At 34.5% G+C, this 25,766-nt stretch overlaps 1 protein-coding gene across 2 annotated transcripts in view; it reads left to right on the forward strand.

The window, feature by feature from the left end:
- Nucleotides 1–3,970: 3,970 nt before the first annotated feature.
- Nucleotides 3,971–25,766, forward strand: part of LOC110021161 (protein PIR) — a 253,053-nt gene continuing 231,257 nt past the window's right edge. The window contains exons 1-5 of one of the 2 annotated variants that reach the window (XR_002293618.1): nt 3,971–4,157; nt 4,345–4,431; nt 18,409–18,481; nt 19,545–19,609; nt 21,079–21,156. Coding sequence is in view for 1 of the 2 variants with exons in the window: in XM_020719544.1 (XP_020575203.1) it covers nt 4,378–4,431; nt 18,409–18,481; nt 19,545–19,609; nt 21,079–21,156 (270 nt within the window). In the remaining variant the exon portion in view is untranslated. The remainder of the gene's footprint in view (nt 4,158–4,344; nt 4,432–18,408; nt 18,482–19,544; nt 19,610–21,078; nt 21,157–25,766) is intronic. The other variant, XM_020719544.1, reaches the window with a different exon arrangement.

The following is a 25,766-nucleotide window of genomic DNA, read 5'->3' on the forward strand; positions in this document are numbered from 1 at the left end:
TATATATATATATATATAATTTTAAAGATTGTTTTATTATCAATTGAGAGCATGAATTCTTTCTTGAAATTATTAAAAGATGATTTTTATTGCATGAGAAAATAATTATGATTCATTGGTGTTGTAAAGTCTTTCAAATTTATTGCAACTGAATCTATGTAAAGATAAAATTGAAATGAGCTTTAGTCTATCATTCAGTCAACTTTGTATTTTACCAAAATTAGATGATTTGGCAAATAATCAACATAATTGTAGAAACTTAATCATATTTTATGTATTTATTGCAACTAATGGATCATGATTTGATATAGATTTAAGTATTACATAAAGTGATAAAATGGATTTGTAGTTATTAGCAATGGCATCATGGACGTCTACATCTATAACTCAATCATATTATTTACACAAATGATAAAATTTAAGTTGATTATGATACACAACTTTGGGCACATTTCAGATCAATTTTATTTTTTCTTATTCTTTTGCTTTTCTTAAAAAGTAATTGTTCAAGGCTTGTTTGGAATCACTTTTGTTTTTATTTTTTGTTTTTGTGTTTGGTTTATATATATATATATATAGTACCTCAAGTCTTGGTCTGTTGGTGGTGAGATCACTGTAAGTCCACTCTGGTCAAGAGTTCAATCTCACCGTGACGCGGGGGCTATGAAATTTTAGGAACATAGAACGGGCTCTCATCATGGGGTAAAAAAGCGCAAGGGAAATCGATATTTAAGGTTTTGCCAAATATCGGTTTCTTTTGTATTAATATATATATATATATATATATAAAACATGAAACTGAATATATCTCATATAGTCGATGATTTAAATAACTGAACACAATTTTATGAGTAATACTTCGTCTTGAGAGATGAAAGTATCACTTGATGATAGTCTCAATTATTCAAACCAATGAATATATGATATTCATTTGGTCTGCAAAATTTTAAACGGATCATTCCTCTACATAATGTAAAAAATTAGATAGGGTTTACATTATCTGTGTTATTATTTCTCATATAAGTATAAACACCTATAGTTAATTATATCTTAAGCGATTTAAATCACCTATCAAAACTCTCAATTAAGATCGAGGTTTAGTCTTCAAGAATTCAAAGTTCAGTTTTCACGATTGGTCACAGGAAAATCAAGTGGGAATGACTCAAATAGAAACAATTATTTTTGAAACCAAATGAGTGGAAGGTAGGGGATGTCATAGATTATGAGGAGAACCTCATTGATTTCTGAAACTATCCTACTATTTGACTTTATATTTTTGAAATGATGTTATTTGATGTTTAGTCCTGTCATTTTATTTAAATTTTGGGCTTACATTCACATGGTATATGATCATGCAAATAATCTAGGAATATATTAGGATTTACTTCATACCAAATTAACAACCTCTAGATCCTAAATAGGGTTAGAGCTTATATCGCACGACATATAGTTATGTGAAGGCCTAAAAAATAGTGAGGATTTACGTCATAATAGACGAACAACCTCGAAGTTCAAAGGGTTTATGTTGTATAGATCTATAAAAAACTTAGTTGAGGATCATCCTTCGCTTTATGTTTGGTCTTGATCGTTGCCCAAAGGTTGTCCACTACTCGATCCATCTTGGCCTTGTTCTATAAAAGAAGGATGGGAGAGAGAAATCATGCCTCGAGCAATCTATCCTAAGTCCTTTATTTTTTTATTGTTTTGGTTTTATTTGAATGAATTTTTATTTTGAGGTTTTAATGATATTTAACGTTTTTCCAAGTCACTGTATTGGTCGTATGTCATAGGGTTTTCGCCGAAACATGTGTTCTACGTCCTCTATCCTTAGAGGTTTTAGTAGAAAAAAATTATACGTTTAAGGTTTTACACCCTAAGCATGTGTCTTATGTTCACTACCCTGAGGCTTTTTTTCCCACAATGTTAGAAAAACAGTAAATGACATAATGATAACGTATAAAAAATTGTGCACAGTCAAGCTCTAGCCGAGTGAGAACAGACTCATCAGATGGTCAGTGATAAACCAGATGGGATGAGTCTGGAAGTATGGTCGGAGCCTGCGAGCGGAAACATTTGAAGTAAACATTAGTTTTTCTACGCTGACCGAACTTTTTAAGATGTTGAATTTGAATTTGTCTGGAGAATCACATCAATGGATTATAGCATAATATAGGAGTTTGAGAGTGCAATAATGAACAATAGAATGATTAAATTGTGTAACCATTTATTCATGAAAAAATTCCTATTTAAAGGTAATGGTGGTATAATATATGAAATCATATTTATGCTATTACTTGAGTAGGGATTGTGCAAGTTAATTTAGGTTTTTCATTTTTTTGGGCCCATGGCCTTACTACTCTCGGGTTTGATCAAATGGGCTTAATAGAACTTTGGTGAACTTTGTTGGGCAGCTAAGCTTGATAAGCAATGCCGGTCAGCTCTGCTACTGAACGGGTGTGTAGTTGGGGAGCAAGCGAGACAACACATGTCGTTGAGAAGCTAAATGCGTAGTTGCTATTGGTCAGCATGACTTCTACTAGATGGGAGTCAAAAGACTTGATCGACCAAGTCTGACGATTAACATGTATAATGTTGTCAACCCTTGATCCTTATCAAAGAATTCCCGCCAACATAGAAAATTTAGGTTATGAGACAAGGGTCAATTACTGTTATTCGAAGAGAATCCTACTTTTAGGCGGAGAGATATTGGAGGAAAACTGTTGGTCGTCCCTATCATGTCCGTGAGATTTGAGAGGTCGGTCCCCTCTTTGGGCTTGATTGCCTATAAATGCCAAGTTCAGGTAGTCATTTGCCTTGTGAATGGGTGAGCCATGCTGCTCGTGCAACGTGCTCATCATTGTAAAAGTTGGTTTTGTGTTTGGTTTATCTGGTCGGCTGTCTGGTTCCCCGGGTCTTTTGCTGGTATGTTCCTTGCTACTAGTTTTGTCCTATGGACTACCAAATTTTCTTGAGATACGTGTTGGCATAAATTCCATACAAATAACAATTTATTAAATTACTATATTTGAATTCGAATGGTTGCACAATATTTTAAAAGTTAGAACTCAAAAAATCAATTTGATGAATATACTATGAATTGATCACCCACGCATAAGCAAAAGATAATGAGAATATGAAAAGTTAAATATTGATTTGAATAATGATTATTGAATAATTTAGTCATAACTCTCCATTTAAAATTCTATTATGTGTGTAAAATTTTAGGTGAGTCTATTTATACTCATAAGATTATTTTGGAATGATGAATTAAATAACAAGACATACAAACTCATCAAAATATCTTTTTTTAATAGTTTAAATTTTTATTTGTGCAATTTTTTCATGCATAAATTTATCACATTTTGTGTTATATGTTTAAATATCAAACTTTATGTATTAGATATGTAAATACATAAGAAATGTGGTGTATATATATAAATTTCTCCTTATCTTAACTGTACTCATGCCATGTTTGGTACATACTGTTTATAAGATTTAACATAAAATTAATTTACATCCAGTTAAAAAAATAAAATAAAAATGAAAATTAAATCCAATGCTATGTTAACTCAAATTTATTTACATAGGTTCCCTTCATCACACCAACATAATAAATTTAAATATATCAAATTTAATAAATTATGTTTGACATAAATCTAAATTGCAACCAAACACCATCTCCTGTAATGCATTATAAGATTTTATGTTGACTGTAGTCACAAGACTTCAACTAATAGAAAATATTTCGTCTGGATGATCAACCACCTGATATTACATCGTCATACATTTTATCGACAAACAGACTTGATAGTTAATAATTAGTTGTTTAAATTTAAAAACTTTCGAATGAAATATTTGTTACTCAACCACACAACCACCCCCATTGCTATTATTGTGCCCATTCTTGAAACTGACGGCAATGGGAGTAGACTAGAAGGCACGTGACTTCTAGTGGAAAATGGAAACACACGGAAGTGGCACTGTTAGTAAATTAGCTGAAAAACAGTGCTTTTTAAGTCCTTGACATACTGCACCGAACGTGCTACAGAGCATGGTGGAAGCGGGAGCGATCTCAGTTCACGTTCGCATTGATAGAGCCTAATTCCTGTGAAACTAATCAGCTCTCTGGAGCTGCTAAGATCTAGGGTTTGGGTCAGGTATCATTCTTCTCAGTGGAAAATTTTTTTTCTTGAAAAAGAGAGTTTAGAGCGCTGCTATGTCCACCAAAATGTAGATTTTTTGGATTTTTGCATGGATCTCTCAATCTTATTGGCAATGCGGGCAATGAGTTTCTCAGTGTGGCTCAATGGATAACTATTATGACATTTCGCTTTTTTCATTCAGGAAGCTATCGAAAAAACTTTGTTGGAGGAGCTTATGGCGATTCCAGTCGAAGAGGCAATTGCTGCCTTGTCCACATTCTCTCTCGAGGTACTTGAGCGCCAGATCCTTTAAATTGAGGAGCGTATCTTTGGTTTTATTGTACTAAGTTCTCTGTTGCTCTGATGGAAACTCTTTGCTCAAGATGACTGAAAAGTGAAGAATACAGTAACCTAAATGATCCTTTAAATTGGGGAGTGTATCTTCAGTTTTATCATACTGCCATTCGTTTTGTTTCAGGGTTGTGGAATGGCTACTTAAGGTATTTTTGGCGGGAAATATCTAATATGCAAGGAACAACAACCCTTAAATCTTTGAATATGTAGGATATGGATGCCCGTGTTAATATCAAAATCTTTGGAAAGATAATGGCAGCGGTAGAAGTCAATAAAAAAGTAGAAAACAAACATTTTTTGTATTTCCTTGATTTGTTTTTGATCTAGTAGGTGACAATCAGCGGTATTTCGTCCATAGTCTGTTTTCTCTTGGTTTGCACTCTAATCGTTATGCATCCAAGTCGTTATTTGTTAAAAGCTTGAATGTGTTATTTACTCAAATTGAGAATAAGACCGGCTTCGATAAAATAGGAAAATTTGAATATGTTGGTTTCTTGAAATGAGAAAGAAGAAAAAAACTTAGGAGAATTACTGAAGATTGAAAGGAAAATTTGAACAACACGTTTTGTGTAGGCTCGCAATATTTTAAAGCTAGGAGCTAATTAAAAAACCTGAAAATCAGCCAAGAAAGTAACATGAAATAAAATTCAAGAAAAAATAGCAACTAACTCCTAAGATTAAGGAACAAACTAAATTCAAATAAACATATACTCAATAAGCAGTTCTAAGCATGTATTCCAACACTCCTTGCTTTAGGATCTGCGAACACCAAGTTTCTGCCTTAGAAACTCAAACTTGTTGATTGGAAGTGACTTTGTAAGCAAATGTGCCAACTGATCTTCAGAACTGCCAACTGATCTTCAGATTTGCAGTAAACCAGAGTCACAAATTATTCTTTCTGCACTTCTCTTAAAAAAAATAACTTGATGTTGAAATGCTTAGTGTTCCCATGAAACAAATTATGAGAAATGACAATGGTACGAATATCGACACTATTGGTAGTCAATTGCATGCTGTCACCAGAAACCCGAATGGATTTTGAATCACTTAAGCAAGCTTTATCGACATCGTCTTCCAAGTCCGCATGTGAAGCCTGAGCTTGACTCGGGTTTCTCTTCCAGCACTTGTTTTGTGGAACTTTGTTGCCTTTGAACTTGAGATTGCAAATCAGTCACAAATGTTAACAGATCCTCTTTTTCTTTTGCATCGAACAATGCTTTTTCAGCGACATCTTTTAATCGAGCTTTCACATCTGCCTGTAAAATCCTGGTGCTTTCTTCAACTCGAACTACAACCGCTTCTAATAAAACAACATGTTCTCTAGCTTTTGCGAGCTTAGAACGCAAAAAATGTGCCTCTTGAAGAGCAGAGTTTCTTTGCTTGAACTGGATCTCTCTATCTCTGCTAAATGCTGCAACCTTTTCTTCTAATTCTTTTAACTTAAGAATGGTCTCTTGAAGTTTTTTATTTGAATCATTAGTCACTCGTTCAATTTTTGTGTAAGCAAGTCTCCTCTTTTTATCCATAGCAAGAGCTGCAGATGCAACTACTTCAACAAATTTAGCTGTCTTAGTTAACTTGTCTGCTAACTCACGTATGGTTGAATCTCTTGCACGTAATTCTTTGGCCAATTGCTGAAGTTCTTCATCTTTAACTTGAAGTGTTTCCTTCATTATCGTAAGATCATCTAAATGGCCTTCATTACCCTCATTAATCAATGAAACTTTTAGTGAGTGGGCATGTTTTACAGAACTTTCATTAGGAAAAGAGCCAAAAACCTCCTACTCCTCCTGCATTGGATTGATTTCTTGCATTGGATTGAGTGAAAAACTCCTCCCTGCCATCTTAACTTCAAATATCCTTTGGCCTGTAGCATCCTTTATCACACAAGCCTTCTCCATAAATATTACTTTGAATCCCTTTTCTATTAATTGAACAACACTGATCAAGTTTTGATCAATATCTGGTACATAGAGAACATTAATGGTCAACTTGGTTCCTGAACAGCTTGCAATGGCTACGGTGCCTTTTTCTTTGACTGCAATATATTCACCATTCCCAATTCTGACTTTCTTGGACTCGGTGCTCTTCAATTTCTTGAACAATTCCTTCTCACGTGTCATATGATTAGTGCAACCACTATCAATGAGCCAGTTATCAATATATGATTAGTGCAACCACTATCAATGAGCCAGTTTTCACTTGTTTCAGAACTCGTGAAACAAGTTGCAATGAAAAGCTGGTCATCTTCTTCTTGATATCTCCTTGTCGCTTCATCTCCTTGTTGCTGATCTTTATTCTTGCAAATGATAGCTTCATGTCCCATTTGATTGCATTTGCTGCACTTTGCATTTAGCCTTCTCCAGCATTTGAAAGGAGGATGACTTTTTTTGCCACAATGTCGACATGGAGGGTAATCTTTCTTTTGTTCACTTGTAGCTTGAAACTTCTTGTCTTCTTGTTCTTGGGCTACCTATTCTTTTCATCATCTTGATGCTTGATTGGAAGAGCTCCTTCAACGACTCCTTGCCTCATTACACGCCTCTGCTCTTGTGCTTGTAAAGCACTTAAGAGTTCTGCCAAAGCAATTTTTAACAGATCCTTCGTGTTTTTTAAGATGGTGATGGTAGCCTCAAATCTTTCAGGCACTGTTACAAAGATTTTCTAAACAATCCTTGAGTCTTCCAAAGAAGAATCTAATAATTTGACACGATTTGCTAAGTTGGGTAGTCTGTCAGAGTACTCTTTTATGGTTTCAGTCTCCTTCATCTTTTGCAATTCAAAGTCACGAACCAAGTTTAACACTTGCATCCCTCGAATTCTTTCTTCTCCTTCATACTCAGATTTGAGATAATCCCAAATCCTTTTTGCCGTTTTCAACAACATGATATGAGTGAAGATCGTAGAGGAAACTGTAGCAAACAAGCAAGCTTTTGCCTTGGACTTCTTTGTCTTCTTCTTTTTTTGTGCTTTAATTTGTGTTACGATGGGATTTTCAGGGAGAAGAGGAATGTCATGGTCTTCTTCCACTGCTTCCCAGAGATCCAAAGCTTCCAGGTACGTCTCCATGCGGACTGCCCAAATTCGGTAGTTGTCTCCGTCAAACACTGGTGGAGCAACTGACTTCGATCTCCATTGCCGCTCAAACTCATGCACAAGTCCCTTAAGAAGAGAGGTCCCTTAAGAAGAGAGCTCTGATCCCTTAAGAAGAGAGCTCTGATACCAATTTGTTGGTTTCTTGAAATGAGAAAGAAGAAAAAAACTTAGGAGAATTGCTGAAGATTGAAAGGAAAATTTGAACCACACCATTTGTATAGGCTTACAATATTTTAAAGCCAGGAGCTAATAACAAACTTCCTAGAAAAGATCTAAAAATCAGCCAAGAAAGTAACAAGAAATAAAATCCAAGAAAAAATAGCAACTAACTCTTAAGATTAAGAAACAAACTAAATTCAAATTAACCTAGACTCAATAAGCAGTCCTATGCATGTATTCTAACAAAATCCATACCTGAAGAAACTTCAGCTGAAACTTACCCAAACTTTTTACTTTTTTTTTTGAGGTGCTTATTTCTGGAGTCAAGCTGGTTTCTTAAAAGTGTTTTGAAACGGTACATGTTGTCATTTGTTTATTAATGCTTCTTAATTTGATCAATATTGCATTACTTATTTCAATCAACAAATTCAAGGTACCAATCTTTAGTCAAAATGTTTTCTTTGCCAAATTGAACTCCATAAGTTCCTGCTGAGATGCAACTTCAAAGAAGATTAATCTGATTCCAATTTCTTAACAGACTACTGATGATAAACTCGTTTTCAATTATTCTTATTTCTTTTCTTTTCTTGGACTTGAAATATCTTGTTTTTCCTTTTAGTTGATCTCTAGCTGAAAGAGAATTGGAATTAAGTTTTAAGAGATAGGAATTTAGAGAAAGAAACTTGTTATTTTTATGAATACCAGTGATTCCCAGGGAGGAGGATTGAGTATTGGGAATCATGCCAATAATATATTGATTCTTGGGAATCATATGGAGTGACAGGCAGGAGAGAGAGAATTCCTTGGGAATCATGCCATTGTGAATTTTTAGGAATTTGCATATTATGTTAGCGACAGGGGAATGAAATGATTTCAATATTCAATTATAGTTAATTATCAAATTGCAAACAGTCAAATTCCTATTGATATAAATAAGTTTGCAAGGTAAAATGAAATTAATTTTATAGTTAATTATTATAAATCCGATCATCTGATTTAAAATAAAGGTAATCCTAAAAATTTAATGCCTATAAGCAGGAAATATGATATCAAAATTAATTTTATTAGAAAATCTAGAAAATACTTGAATAATTTTGATGCATGTGTTAGACTGCATAAACTCCTTTGGTGGCAGTAAAGCTCATTTCGCAAAACATACATGCATGAGACTTTTTTGCAAGTTTGGTTTCCATGGAGGAGGTGGTAGAATTGGCGCATGAACATTTTTTGGATCTTCAACACTTTTGAACATAGCAAGCAAAATCGGGAGGATTTGGATCTAGATGTCCTTGTGCTTCATTCATCTTCTTTTGATTAGTACTTTAGATATTCCCATAGTCACATGTAGGTGGTATTAGTGATATTGATATGTAATTGCGTGTAAGTATCCCTTAATACCAAAATGGAATTGTGTTTTGGAAGGCATATGGGGAATGAAGGCCTCAACTGGACTTTAGGGTTTCTTGAAGGCCTAACGGTTTCGTGCCAGAAATTTCTTGTTTAGAGTTATAGGTTTCTATGAAGATGAATTTAGGTTTTTTTGAGTTTCGAAATGAAAGATACCTTCATGCTTGTATGCGAATTAAGGTTCATGAACCATGCAAGAATTAGGATTTTGGTAATTGATTTAATGAAGAAGCATGCAATAACTACAAAAATGATTGAAGGAGATACACGATAAATCCTTACTTTTTAAGATATTCCCTCAATAGTAAAATTATGGTATTCTTGTGCATAGCTTTTTTTTCTTCTATTATATATAATGGAGATTGATGAGCTGTGCAAATTATGAGAAGTTGAGGATTATTGGGTTCATTCAAAAGGATTTGAACCAATGAATGGGAGCTATTTAAAACTTGAGATTTGTGCTCCTTAGAATCACAATGTTATTAGGGGAAAACTACCCATGTAGCTTTGATAGTTGGGATAATGTTAATTATCACAATAATTGTTGAGATGCTCAAATAAAATTGTTTTTAACTGAGATGATCAATGAATGCAAAAAATTGGGGAGACTTAGTCGAGTATTTCATTCTAACATTTGTGTAATATTTGTACAATCATAGAACTTTTAACATGAAACATACAAAATAAGGTACTAATTATAATAATCCACTGATTGAAGAGCAAATAGAATAATAATTACATATTAATTACAAGTTTGATGAGGTGATGGTAATGATCTCACAAATCATTGAGGTGGCATGAAGTGAATAAGAATTGTAGAGGACTGCTTGGCTTGGCGGAATGTTGATTGTCATGACCCGGTCGAGAAGCTTGAAGTTACGGAAGACATAACAAGTAGTAGAATGATAAAAACATTACCACTTAAAATCCTAAAAAATATCTTTTTAATCACTAAGAGTCTCTAAGCATTGATAATTTTAATTCATATATATACCCAAGACCTTCCCATTGAAAGCCAAAACACATTGTCATAAATAGGTGTTAATTGTTGCTAGACGATCACATTTTAATAAGAAAATAAAGATTAAGAAAATAACAAAAATGCTACTTAAATAGAGAAAACTTGCATATTACATTTGATGAAAACCTTAACCTCGATTTCATTTTATAAAACTAAAAAAAATTTCGAACCTAACACGTGCAACAATTGAGCTGTATATATATATATAGACACTTATATGTGTGTGCGTGCGTGTGTGTGTGTGTGATATATAAGTTGGGTCGTCGTTTCCCATTTTGTGTGGGTGTGTGTGTGTGATGTATAAGTTGGGTCGTCGTTTCCGCTTTGCTAGGGTTTCGCCTCATGACGAACCATAGCATCTGTAACATTATTTTTCGCGTCGTGCCTTTGTTTTCCTTTGCTTCTCTGCTTTGTTTTTCGTCGTCTGCTCCGTCTGGTTTGCAACGATTTTCGGTTTCGTCGTCTCGTCTCATCCTTCCCAGTGCTCGAAGAGGAAAGGTTTGCGCCTCATCTGACATCTTTACCTTTCATCCCCTGCTCGAAGCAAAAGGGGATTCTGCCGATCCTGCTGCCTTACTTGTCGGCTTCAGTTTTCTTTGAGTGCAACTTCACTGTTCCAATGCCGTGCCTCTGTTATGGCTTCATAAAGAACGTTTGCTGTTGCTCTTACCGGTCTCCACGCCTCAGGTACTCTTAAATCGTGCTTCTTCCCTCATTTGCGTTGGTGGAGGACATCAAGAAACCTGGTAGGAAGAATGAGAAACCAACCATATTTTTTACGGAAATAGAATTTAATCAGCTTGTTTCCTCATGTTGTTTGAATTTGGTCAGGAAATTCCTTTATGACCATCCCAAAATGGAGCTCATTCTTAAAGAATTTGAGCTTATGCACCTTGTTAGGGAGTGAAAATTTGAATTTGTAGATGATAGACATATTCTTATTCAATTTAATAATGAAGAGAATTACACACGCTTATTTGCTAGAAGATTAATCTGGATTGATAACAGAACAATGAAGATTTTGAAATAGTCGGTGGATTTTAACCTATAGACGGAACTACCAATAATTCTGGTCTGGATTTGCCTCTCTGGCCTGAAATTTTGTTATTTTACTCAAGAAATGTTGTACTCTATTGCCTCAGCTTATGGTAAGTCACTCAAAGCGGACATTCCTACTTTTAATCTTTCCCGTCCCTCTAAAGCCAGTGTACTTGTTGAAAGGGAAATCACTTCAATTGCTTCTGAGAAAATTTGGTTAGACACACAACACCATGACTATTGACAAAGGGTTGTGACTGAGCCTTTCTCTTTGTATTGCTCGAATTGTCATATGTTCGACCACTTTATTTCTCAATGTTGCCATCTACACCACTATCTAAGACCAAAGAAGCAAATTACTCAATCAGAGGTAGTGATCCCCCCTCCTCCTGATTAGTTCCAAGTTATTGACACTATTGATCATCAGAAGGATAATCCTGAAGATGCGACTATCCTCGCAGGTAATATGTCAACCATTCAACCTCCACACAATGCTCATGATGTAGGTTCCACGCCTCATATGGAACCTTTTTTTATGGGGGCAGAGGAGATATTTAATACTTCACCTGCCCTAGAACATATGATTGATGTAACGAGTGACAATATTTCTACTGCGTTTCTACTGCCTCATCAGATCGAGCAAGTTGTTACCGTTAATCAGACACATGAGGCTTATGATGTGCAATAATCTACACCTGTCCGACAAATTTTGGACCAATCCACTGATCAGATGAGTCAATCTTCGGATGAGGAATGACAGGTTTATACATTCAGGAAGAAGAAGAAGAATGAAGGCCTACTACCAAACTTGATGGATGATACATTGGTTGTTTCGGGTGATGACAACAAACTTAACAATTTGTTAGCTGACTCCCGTCCTAGAACCAGAGGCAAATACAAGACTAAATTGGATCATTCGCAAGCTAACTGAATCTGCGAGTGTTGGTAGACCTTTGGCGTACAACTTTCTATGTCTACATTTTAATCTTTTTTTGGGTATACATGTATTTCCTACGTGTGTGTTGTATGTCGGGTGGTTAGGGTGTCAATTTTGGGCCCTTTCAGCCAACCTATCTGTATCTTTCCATTTATTAATATATTCGCCTTTGGGCTTTCTAACATATATATATATTTAGAAAGCCCAAAGGCGAACACACACACACACACACACACATACAAGTTTGATCGTCAATCTAACCACAACCCTCCGTTTATCTGTATCTTTCCTTTGAATCTCGTCCCCCCCTTCCTTTATTTTAATTAAAGGAACTGGCTTGTTGGCTCCTTTGATTCAACACAAACGGTTCACCAGATTATTATTGTTTTTAAAAATCATTCTTTACATTGATTAAGACAGAATTGATGGAGATTAATTTTCTTATAATGCATACGAGATTTGATATCACTATGGATAACCTGCAGGGGTAGATTGGATTGATTGAACTATACTTTTTAAAATATGCTAGACATATATATGCTTATGCTTGCATCTTATGTTGATTTTGATGCATCTGTCCTGTGTGCTTCGTGCTTATAATTTGATCTTATTATTAGGGTTCTGTGAGACAATCCCTTGATTTGTTTTTTTTAGCTTTTATTGTGTTTTTGATATGTGCGTTTATCATATAATTGTCCTGCCATCCCATGTTATTAGCTTCTATGTTTTTGTTTCGTAATAATGCTGATGTGTTTACTACATGCAAACTATGATATCTTATGCCTCATATTTATTCTCCTTGTCTTAATTACATAAATTTTCATGTATGGTAGTTTATATTTATTGAAAGATTTCGTAAATAATTATGATTATATTCCATATTTGTTGTAACTCTATATTTAAAGGGTTATAATTTGTATGAGGGATCTTAGGAATTTCTATTTATTTCTCTCCTTAATTAAAGAGATTAGTTACCCCTTATATTTATTATTATTCATTTCCTTGTCTACTGTATGATGTTTTTATTGCTTTCTTTACCATTAAGTCCTATAATGGGTATTTATACCCCTCTTTGCATCAATAAGAATCAAACCTCTTATATTTTTCCACTTTTTTCATGGTATCAGAGCTTTCGATTCGTAGGGGCATCAGTTAATTGACGTGCGTATCGTATTTGTTGTCGCCTCGAAGTCCTTCGGCGCAGACTGGATCGTGATTGACGCAGGGGCGTTCAGTTAATTGACGTGCGTATCGTATTGGTCATCGCCTCGAAGTCCTTCGGATCAGACAAGATAGTGATCGATGCAGCGACCCAGAACTTTACCTTTCCGTTCTTCTACTTCGTCGTTGTCTCGAAGTCCTTCAGCGCAGAGACCCGGAACTTCGCAAAGAAACTGTGATCAAGGCTCTAGAGGATCACGTCTCGCTGGCAAGGATCGCGCGCGTGGTTGATGAAGCGATTTCGCATCTCGAAGTCCGTTCAACGAAAAAGGCGGTAACTTTTTGCTTCGGCAGGCGAATCTCGAGATCCTGTTGCACGCTTCGTTCTTCATCTCTAAAATGTCCGAAGCACGTCTAGGACAAACCAGCCTCTTCAGGCATCTCAGTTCGAACCTTAGAGAAATACATCTGAAAACCATCCCATTCAAATCACTACAATCTGACTAAATGGTGATAATTTTCTTCGATGGTTACAATATATTCGAATGTATCTCCGAGGAAAAGGAAATATTGGCTATATCACAGGTGATACTAAGTGTGACGTGAATGACATAACTTTTGCCATTTGGGATGCGAAAAACTCAATGGTAATGACATGATTGGTCAATTCCATGACTGAAGAGATGTGCAAATTATCTGTGTTACTCTACAGTCAAGGAATTATGGGACAATGTTTCAAAAATTGTACTATGATCTTGGAAATCAATTCTAAGTTTACGAGTTGACTCTACGACTTGGGGAAATTTGCCAAGGTGAGGATTCCATGACAAAATATTTCAATTCTCTTAAGCGAATTTGGCAGGATCTGAACTTATTCAACGATCGTGAGTGAAAATCAAACGATGACTTCAATCAATACAAGAAGATAGTGGATACTGGCCGAATCTTTAAATTTCTTGCAGGGCTAAACGTTGAATATGATGAGGTCCGTGGCCGAATATTTGGAAGAAATCTCCTACCTCCAATTGGTGTAGTTTTTGCGGAGGTGAGGAGAGAAGGGAGTTGGAGACATGTGATGTTGGGGAAGAAGACTGTAGGTTCAACCGTGTACGTGGAAGGATCAACTTTGACTATTTCTTAAGCTCAAGTAAGTAGAAAAACTTCTCACAACTAGCATATAGATGATAAAAACAACCTACAATGTGACTACTGTGGAAAACCATGCCATACTCTCGAAAAATGCTGGAAGTTTCATGGTAAACCACCTAATGATAAGGGAAAAAAATCTGGTAAACATAGCACACCTACAACAAATGAGGCCGAGTCATCCCAAATTAGTAAAAAATAATTAAGTCATTTTCTTAAACTGCTGAAATCTTGCTCATCTTCTAATGCTCTTATCTGTTCCATAGCACAAACAGATAATAATCCTTTGGCTTTATCTGTTCTACGAAGTACCATTCATTGGATCATCAATTCAGGAGCATCTTATCATATGAAAAGCTGTTCTCAATTATTTGATTCATATTATCCATGTTCCGGTTTCAAAAAAATCAGAATAGCTGATGACAGTTTTTCACCTATTGCAGGAAAACGAAATATTAAAATCTCAGAAAAAGTCTCTTTGAAATTTGTCTAACATGTTCCAAAACTTACATGCAATCTTCTTTTCATTAGCAAATTGTTTAAAGATTCTGATTATGCCATTCTTTTTTTCCTTCCAATTGTGTTTTCAGGACCGAAACTCGAGTAAGATGATTGAAACTGCTAGAGAAATAAATGGGCTGTATTACTATGATGGAACTGATTCTACGAATAAAACAACTAATGGATTAGGTAGTTTAAGTTCAAACTTTGACTATGATCAAGTTATGTTATGACATAAAAGATTAGGGCATCATAACTTTCCATATCTCAAATTTTTATTTCCTAAACTATTTAAAATTATTTATTGTTCAAAACTTCATCATGAAGCGTATAATTTATCTAAATTCATCGTGTTTCGTTTCCAATAAAATCATATTCTGCTTCAAAACCATTTTATTTGGTGTATAGTAAAGTTTGGGGCCCATCCAAAGTTAACACACTTTCTGAGAGAAATGGTTTGTAACATTTATTGATAATCACGCACGAGTTTGCTGGGTGTATTTATTGGAAAAGAAATCTGAAGTTGAACAAATATTTAAATATTTTTTTCACATGATAGAAGATCAATTTCAAACAAAAATTGGCTTTCTAAAAACGGATAATGAGATTGAATTATTCAACAAATATTTGAGAGCATATGCATCAATCCACTTGTCGTGACACACCACAACAAAATGACATTGTTGAAAGGAAAAATAGACATTTATTTGAAGTTATCAAGACACTTATATTTTCCATGAATGTTTCTAAATATCTTTGGGTCAATGCACTTTTTACATCTTGTTATTTAATAAACAAAATGCCATTTCGAGTTCTGAAATTTAAAACACATTTTCAAGTCCTAAAAAATTATTTTTTTACATCTAAGATAACAACTGATCTCCCTTTAAAAGTTTTTGGATGTGTTTGCTATGTGCATGTCCCAAATGTGTTTCGCTCAAAACTTGATCCCAAAGCTGAAAAATGTGTTTTTATTGGGTATGCTTCCAATAAACGTGAGTACAAATGCTTTAATCCTGTTAAAAAGAAATTTTTTGAGAGCATGAATGTCAAGTTTGTCGAGGATCATCATTTTTTTCAAAACAATTTTCTTCAGGGGGAGAACTCAATTTCAAGAAAATAATGTTTGGGAAACTTTACCCATTCCTTTAACTAATTATGGTATGAAAACTAGGGTCAGCACCACTAATCAATTTTTGCATGATGTTACCTTATCAGAGACACCAACAGATCATAATCCTCAACATGAGCTGCAGGTTTGTACTAGGAAGAAATTCCATGAAGTTATTACAGCCCCAGTTATTTCCTCAGCAGATATTCAATCACCTTTGCCGAATAATGACCATCCTTCAACTCAGAGTAATCTTCCTTCTACTTCCACCCCTTATCTTGATCTTCCAATTGCTTTAAGAAAAGGAATCCGAATGAGCACGAAACATCCTATCACACAATACTTGTCATATGAAAAACTATCAAAAAATCATAGAGCATTTGTGTCTAGGATTTCTAATATGCCTGTTCCAAGAACTGTTTAGGAAGCAGTAGGTGAACCAACTTGGAAATTAGTTGTGATGGAAGAAATAAATGCTCTTAAAAGAACTAATACTTGGACAATCTACCTAATGACAAAAAGATGGTTGTGTGCAAATGAGTGTTCACAATGAAGTTTAAAGCTGATGGAAGTGTGGAGAGATACAAAGCGAGACTAGTAGCAAAAGTATTAACTTAAACTCATGGTATTGATTACCAAGAGACTTTTGCTTCTGTTGCTAAAATTAACTCTATTAGAGTACTTCTTTCTCTTGCAGTTAACTTCAACCGGCCACTTCATCAATTTGATGAAAAAAATGCATTTTTAAATGAAGAATTGCGAGAAGAAGTATATATGGACCTACCACTCGAATTTGAAGAAAAATTTTGAAAAGGTAAAGTATGCAAATTTAAAGTCCCTGTACGGGTTAAAACATTCCTAGAGCTTGGTTTAAGCGTTTGGTGATGTTATCAAGAGACATGGACTCTCTCAAAGTCAAGGTGGTCACACTCTTTTTTTCAAACATTCCATTAAAAGTAAAGTAGCTATTGTGATTGTGTATGTAGATGACATAATCATGACAGGGGATGATCCTCTGAAGATTAACAATTTGAAGTGGAAACTTAAAGCCGAATTTGATATTAAGGACTTGGGAAAGCTGAAATATTTCTTCGGAATGGAGTTTGCAAGATCCAAGGAGGGAATTTTTGTCAATCAACCCAAGTATGTACTCGATTTACTCAAAGAAACATGAATGACAGGTTGGAAGGCAGCAGATACGCCAATTGAACCTAATATAAAGTTGAACACAACAACTAATTAATGAGGTAATGGACAAAACACACTATCAAGGATGGGTAGGGTGACTAATCTATTTGGCTCACACTCGACTTGACGTAGCCTTTGCAGTGAGTGTTGTGAGTCAATTCATGCATTCACCTGTACTTACTCACTTCGAAGCTGTATTCAGAATTTTGAGATATCTCAAAAGAACTCCTAGAAAAGGATTTTTGTTCAAAAAGGGAAAACATCTTCTAATAAAGGCCTACACATATGCGGATTGAGCAGGAGATGTAAATGATAAAAGATCCACATCAGGTTATTGTACCTTTGTAGGCGGAGAACCAGTTACTTGAAAAAGTAAAAAACAAAGTGTGGTAGCAAGAAGTAGTGCTGAAGCAGAATTTTGCTCGGTGGCACATTGATTCTGTGAAGTATTATGGATAAACTCCTGATAAAAAGTCTCCTGGAAGAGTTGAAGATTCCTATACCAGCACCTATTAAAGTTTACTGCGACAGCAAGACTGCAATCTCTATAACTCATAATCCAGTTCTACATGACAGAACAAAACATGTAGATGTTGTTAAACATTTTGTCAAGGAGAAGATAGATAAGGGTGTGATATGTATATTCAACATACCCACTGCTAGCCAAACATCAGATATTCTAATAAAAGGTCTTTCTAAAGTGCAACACGAGAATCTAATAAGCAGGCTTGCTATGAGTGATATCTTCATGCCAACTTGAGGGGGAGTGTTGAATGATCTCGTAAATAATTATGATTATATTTTATATTTGTTATAACTCTATATTTAGAGGGTTATAAATTTTATGAGGGATCTTAGGAATCTCTATTTATTTCTCTTTTTAATTAGAGAGATTAGCTTTCTCTTATATTTGTTATTATTCTTTTTCTTGTATTTCCATTGTCTATTGTATTATGTTTTTATTGTTTTCCTTACCAGTAAGTTCTGTAATGAGTATTTATACCCCTATTTGCATCAATAAGAATAAACCCTTTTATATTTTTTCACTTTTTTCAATATTTCTTTTCCTACTATTTTGCTAGCTTATGATCGAAATAATGTCGTTTTGCCTGGAACATAATATACATTGCATTTGTTTACTGGCCAGGATGAGCAGCCGGACATGCAAGGACTATCTGCTGTACTCTCTATTGAAAGATGTGCAACTAGTAGCCCTACTGGTAAATTTCTTGCATAAGACTTGTATTTTATCTAGGCTAGCCAACCGGCTCATAATTACTTGTATGCGTTGTCATGGTTGAGATGCTCTACCTTGTTTTACTGATTGAAAAGATGAATTAAAGTGGTTTTGCTATTCTATTTTTTGTGTGCCGGTTGTATGGAGAATTGAAAATTGTTAGTTATGTTGTGAAACTATTGGGTTGCTGCAAAAACATAAAATAAAATAATGAAACTTGTAACAGGTTAAGAACGAATGGTTTTGGTTCATAAGTCTTAGGAATTGTTAAAATGCTTGTTCAAACTTCTTTTAAATTTTGATTTATTTGGAGTGCTCTATAAAATTTTTTTCATTATGCATTTGGCTAGATTTTTGCTTTAGAGTGGAGCTAACAGTGCATTGATTTGGATTTATACTTAATGACAATGTTCATTGATAAACATTGAAGTCATAGTTGTATTCATGTCAATATAAGCATTTGCGGTCAAAGGAAAAGATTAATTATGTCCAGAGAAACAAAATAATTGTGGAAAAAAATATAAAGTTATGATAAAACGTTGGTTTAATTGCTTCTCCCTAAAGTTATGTTCTTTCTTCTACGTCACCATGATAATTTGTTTATGTACTTTTCCTAATGCCTTGCCCTTTTAGAGATACCCTCTAGGATAAACTTCCTCACCATTTTTCTGTTGTTTAAAGATGTTTTACCTAAGTTGTATTTGAGGTTTCTGTAAATATTTCCTCGTTTTATGAATATGCATTGTTGACTGTTCTCCAAAGTTGAGCCGTGTCCTTTGGGACTAATGTCATTTCTGTTATCATTTTGTTCTAATTTAAGCAACATTATATTTTTTTACTCTAAAGTTTTCCTTTTATTATAAGGTTGCTTGCTTTATGCTAATGTAAAAAAATTCTAGATGAGCCCATTGATAGCTTTTACAACATTCTTGATGTATATGAATAGGCGTTCCTTACTTCGACAGTTTTTTTTTGGCTTGGACTACTTTTATATATTTGCATTCTCACAATGCTTTATTCTTCTCAAAAAAATTTTTTTTTTGCAGAGTATGCTGATGTTTCTGCTTATCGATTATCTCTTACGGAGGATACAAAAGCAATCAATCAATTGGTAATTACTTTTTGTGATATTTTTATTGTCTCCCTGTTGATTTGTTGCTAGCCGCCTTTCTGTTTTGTTATATAATTTTGATAACTTCTTTTTTTATTGCGTACCTACCTTTTGTTTTTATTCTTACGGTCTTGAAGAATAATGATTCTGGAACTAGTTAGCATTTATGGGAAACACAAAAGCAAATTTTTATTAATAGAGAAATAGGGTTACAAAATGACACGAATAAAAAGGGAAAAACAACAACAGACCAGTTTCCGAGTAGTGCTTGGAGGCTAGGACCCGGAAGAGGTTTGGTGGCTGTGAGGTTGAACTTGTTTGTTGGATCAAAGGTTTCAATTTATATTTTCATGGGGAGGCACAAATCGAAAAGCTACATGCAATAACCTTTTTGATGACTTGGGTATGTTTAATTTGGTTAGTATCTGAATGTGGGACTGATATTTGTTGGAGGTGAATCGTTTAGTTTTTTAATTGCTTTAATATTATATATTTTGTTTTTTACTTGCTCTATATCATTTTGAATAACTTCACCCAAACCTCCACATACCGCCACATGCTAGCTTTATGTTCTTCCAGGATCCTACCCACCGTTACCACCACATGATTAAGGTAAAAGCTCTGTATGCTGATGCTCGTGGTTAAACTGGATGGTGAAGTATTAGGAATATCTTTCAGTCAAGTAGCAGCGAGGATTGAAACTGATTCGCTCATTAGAGATTGGCTGATGCACGGATTGTGCTTTATCTAAGCAAGCTCGACTCATGGTTGCTACTTATAATGGACGACCTCCCAAGGAAAAAGCTGTTATCCCCAAAGAGTTTTTTGAGCATGCAATTTCCTGAATGTTGTCTCTGCACCCTGAAAATCTCCTCCATCTGTGGTTTGCGAAGCTGAGCATTTAATATGACCGCGTACAAATCTTTACAAGGAATTTCCCTTTTGAAATTTGTGGAATGATGGATGATGTCTGCAATATACTCAGCAATGATTTCATCCATTGCCTAGGCCTTGAATGCACTTGCTTGTTGGTTTCGCCTTCCTAAAAAGAAAGACGAACTCACCTTGCATCACTTACTTCCTCATAAGTTGATATTATATCTTTTAGGAGGATTTACATATATGCCACTTAATACCTATGTATTTACATATAACACCTAAACTTCAATTTTTACAGATATGCCATCTTGTCTATGTATGAAAATGAGTATTTCACTTTTTTTAAAGTTCAAATAGTGGTATTTTTGACGTGATATGAAGGATTTGGCTCGTATTGATGTAAAAAGTAAAGTATATATGTTAGATATGTAAATACATAAGAATTGGTTGGTATGTATTTAAATGCCCCTATCTTTTAATTTTTCTATCTTATTAATTTCCCTCTTTTGCTTAGTTTCAGTTCTTAATGTCGAGTTTTATTAATGATCTTGAAAGCCAATCAATGCTCACTCCACTTGTTAAATATGCAGAATACTTTGATCAAGGATGGAAAGGAAATGTTATCTGTGCTGTATACATATCGCAGCTGCGTCAAGGCTCTTCCACAGGTTGTGTTTCCTGAGCTTACCATTCAATTTTATATTCATTTACCTTTCTGAGGCCGTAAAATTTTCTAGTTTGTCTAGCTTTCAATTTTGAGCGGATAGAAAGTTTTTTCCTTTGAGATTTATTTTATAAGTGAAAGTTTTATTTCTTAAAAATAAATTCTCTTTACATGTATAAGCTGTGTAGGCTCTTGTGGAAAATGCTTTGTAATAATTGATCACTTTGAAAATTAGATAGATGTTTGATGTGGAAAGATACAATTATGTTTTCTCAGAAAAAAATGATTAAATGTGTAGGATAGCTGAATTGAGTTAGAACATACGGATTTATGTTATTAAATATGGAATATGGTGGTGGAAATCTACACGATTATTCTTTTTGGGAGCATCACCTCAAACCTTAATTTTTTGAGTAATTTATTTATTTTCTTTTCACCAGTTGGCTTCTTTTATTAATTTATTTAATTTATTATTTGTATGGAGGGGGATGCCATTTTGTTAATGGTCTATAAGGGTTGTAATGGCTGAGAAAGTATACTCTATTTCCGGGTTAGTTTACTTTGTTGGCATTATTGCATTCCTAATTTTGTTTAGGTTAGGGACCACAATGGAAGGCTATGTGCAAATGTAGTATATTTTCATGACGGTTAGAATCATGAGGGTGATGTGGGGGCTAAGGCCAACGGGCTAGTAGAAAGACCAAAAGAACAAGTTTGCTGGATTGAGCGTCATTTAGAAGGGTCTGGCATTGTCGCCAACCCCATCCTGCTTTACTTTTCTGTTTCCCATCTGACTCCTTTCCTTTTCTGTTTCCCGCATGATGTGAATCTATTTATATGCTTGTTTGCTGGATTTAGGGTTATGTTTTGGCATGTTTCTGTTTCAGATTTCAGCATGAAGTCTTTTTCCGCTCGTTTGTGCTGTATCCGACGATTGGTGGTGCTCAGACTGTATCCTGCTTCGATTTGGTGTTGTATCCTCTCTAAATCTCTCCATCCCCTGTCCTCTTATCTTTTTTACACGCCAACCTGCTCCTTCAGTCCACTGTTTACCCTTGCCGCCCCTTTCCCTGCCCCACGCATGCCGCCCGACCTGCACACTGCCGCCCGACCTACACCCTGCCGCCCTCCATACAGCCTTCCTGAAGTGCTTCCAAGATTTCTACCACTTTTCCCCACTATCGTGACCCTTCCTTGCAGCCCCCAGCTGTTCCTCCATCTCCTTTTCCTTCCCTACGAGTGCCGTCAGTCCTTTCCCCTACCCTACTACTTCCTACAACCCCATCGACGCCACAACTGCCGTCGGATCTTCTCTTCCTACCTTAGCCGGGGATGTGTGTTTGTTGCTTTTTGATTTCAGTTTTCAGTCGTGTTTGTAACCCTAATCGTTTGCTTAATAAAAGTTGCTTCCATTATTGCTGGCTTGATTTGTTCTGGTATTAGGGGGATTTTGGCTATTTTTGATGTTTGGTTTGGCGGTGTTGAAATTATGCCATATATGTTATTGTGGTGATACGATGGATCTGTGACCCTTCTATTTGTGATTTTTGCGTGTATTCAAAGTACCAGTGCTTGGGCTTGCCAATAAGGGCATGTGTTTTGCAAAATTTATATTTTTTCCTGCTAGGCAACATCTTTTTCCATGCACAAGTATCATTTTGGCACGATTCCTCGCAAGACTATCGTGTTTGTGGAAGTGTGGGACTTACTGCATGGCAATTTAGGTGTTTTGAAAATTTTAAATTTAAATTAAAGCAATTTTTAACATTTTTGGGAGTTGTACAGTTAAATTTGGATGAATCCAAATTTAATCCAAATTTAAATTTGGATTGATTTTGTGTTAATTTTATCTGCAGCTCTTGGTTATGCTTCTATAAATAGTGATATGAGGCATTGATTTGAGAACTTTTGACTTAAAATGACTTTTTATTTCTTGCTTTCAATTTTGTGAGTTCAAGATGGATGTGCAATTTTTTATGCGCGGTACAAGTGTGACTATCCAAATTTTGTTATGACCACCTAATCCAAGAGCTTGGAAAACTAGGGCGAGAATAAAATGGGTTGGATGATATGTTCATTCTCTTTATTAACAAATAAAAAAATTAAATTATTTTTCAAACTTAAGTGAGCCGCTGTTATTTGTTTTTGTTGAATCTTATATATAAATTATCTTTAATAAAAAGAATTTAGTCATAAAATTAAAACATGTTAAAAATATTCTATAGTAGCTGTTCTCAATTGTTTTTCACATTCTATATACAAAATCTCTTTTTTCGTTCATTTAGTTTGAATGAACTTTTTTTGAAAGGGACTATTGAGTAGTGGGTTGAGTCATACAACATTTTAATTGTCGCGACCCAGTTTAGCGGATTGAAATTATCAAAGCAGGAATATGTGGTCGGACGGTGAATTTAATTTCAATTTTTATCACTAATTGTTAAAAAATTATTCAATTAATTGAAAGTCCCCCTAAGAAAAATCAACTTAAAAGAAAGAGTATATGAATGTATTTATCTTTTTTTATTTTGATCATTCTATAAATGTTTTTTTCTTATATTATTCATTTTTCATCATTAATTTTTATCCTGAAAAATGTTACTTTAAATTCATGCGAGCTATCGACAACTTAGCAACTAATAAATCTAAAATTAAAGTAAGATAACAAAAAAAGCAACATGCATTGAAGTGTGCTTCATTCCTTTCATGCACGTCCTAAATGGACTTGTGTGAAACCTTCTGTGTTCATCTCTGACGGAATCGTGCGGACATAACCCATATGTTTCGACTTTTTTTCACGGCCCAACTCGAGAGTTTGGAATTACTAATGTGTGAATAGATAGTTGGACAGAAGTCATACCAGTCTAACATTTACAACAATTCAAAATATCATCCAAACAGTTAAAAAGGACATCCCTCCCACTCCCACTCCCACTCCGAGGCGAACGCGGAAAGCGTGATCTGGCTCAAGAGTGATCTATCTATTCAAGCTACTCTAGCCCCCTTGAACTTGCCTGCACCCCTTAGGAGTTTATATTTATTTTAGTTAGATTATTATTTGGGTTAATTTTATTTTGGGATTTATAAATATGTTGTTAATTTTTGGTTTTCAGACTTTTGGTGTTTTTATGCATTTTTGAGATCATTTCGCTAGGATTTAATCCAAGGGCGTTTTATTCTTCACCTCGTGCAACTGGTGTTCTTGTATCTTGTTCGAAACTAGGTGACGAATCTTCCTTGGCGTCCGTGCCACCAATTGCGACATTTCACCATGACTCCTATTTGTCTTTCTCTAGGACATCAACCGCAATGGCCTTTTCTATTTTCAATCTTTACGAATCTCACACACATTTTCTAAGTCTCCAATATCTCACCTCTAGATTTGATCCTCTTTAAACCTAGGAATCTGAGAATGGTGCCCTATGAAGCACAAACACGAACATAACACGATATATTACGTGGCACGACATAATTACAAAAAAGTAAGATACAATACGTCATAGACACGTTTCTAATATTTAATAAATTTTTTATATAAATATATATTTTTAATATTTTTAACTAAAGACATCACAAAATAAAATATGCAATCTTTAAGAGAACTTTATGATGATAAAAGTTATTTTTGACAAAATTAAAATTACATTCAAAATATCAAAAAAATCACCAAATCACTTAACGCCAAATTGTCAATTTCATTAATAATAATAATAATAAATAAAATATAACAACATAATCATCACTAATTTGAGTTAATGCATTCACAAGTGGTGTCATCATTAATAGCTCCATTGCTCTCATCAATTACGCCTTGACCTACACAACAAAAAACACCATTTCCATGTATGGCTCATCAAGGAAAGATTAGCAACTTCAAGTTTTCCAATATCATCCATTCTAGCTAATGCTTATCCACCAACATCCCATAATTTTGTGTTCCCTTGAGGTATTCTGGGCTCATTCTAGATAGAAGACGTAGATTAGTATGAGCAAATATGAAATCTCCGCGTCGTTGAGAAGTGATTTTGTTCCACTTAAGTGAATTAATAAAAGATCATGTACTTAATTTCTTTTCACAATAAGATAATGATCATGACTAGCCAACATTCTGAAAGCTAAACTCTACAATCTTGAAGAACTTGCTCTATAAATCATCGACTATGTTTTTCCATCCATAATAGCTATAAAAGTCATAAACATCCAAAACACCACTAATTCAAGAAATTAGCAAACTCCAAATTAACATTTGATATTTATTCAATATTTGAAAAAAAAAAATCTCTTTAGGCATTTATTTTTCTTAATTGATATCTCCATTCTTTATGTGGAACAACATGATTTAGAGTTTCACTTAGCTAAATGTGGCTGTAATATCTAAGAAAAAAATGCACTTATAATTGACAAAACTAATCTACGTTAAGATTAACATAGATTAAACATTAAATCAATTCATACATTGGGTTGATAAATTGAGCTAAATAATGAAGATGAGTGTTTCTCTTATTCTATCTTTCAATGCAACCTTATATAAAGTGGAGTTTTCATTATTTTTCTTTCCATCGTATCGATATATAATATATTTCACCTTTTCTATTTTTAAATTCCGTATCATAGATA

Source organism: Phalaenopsis equestris, unplaced genomic scaffold (genome assembly GCF_001263595.1).
Source record: "Phalaenopsis equestris unplaced genomic scaffold, ASM126359v1 Scaffold000123, whole genome shotgun sequence".
In the NCBI taxonomy this organism is placed as follows: domain Eukaryota; kingdom Viridiplantae; phylum Streptophyta; class Magnoliopsida; order Asparagales; family Orchidaceae; genus Phalaenopsis; species Phalaenopsis equestris.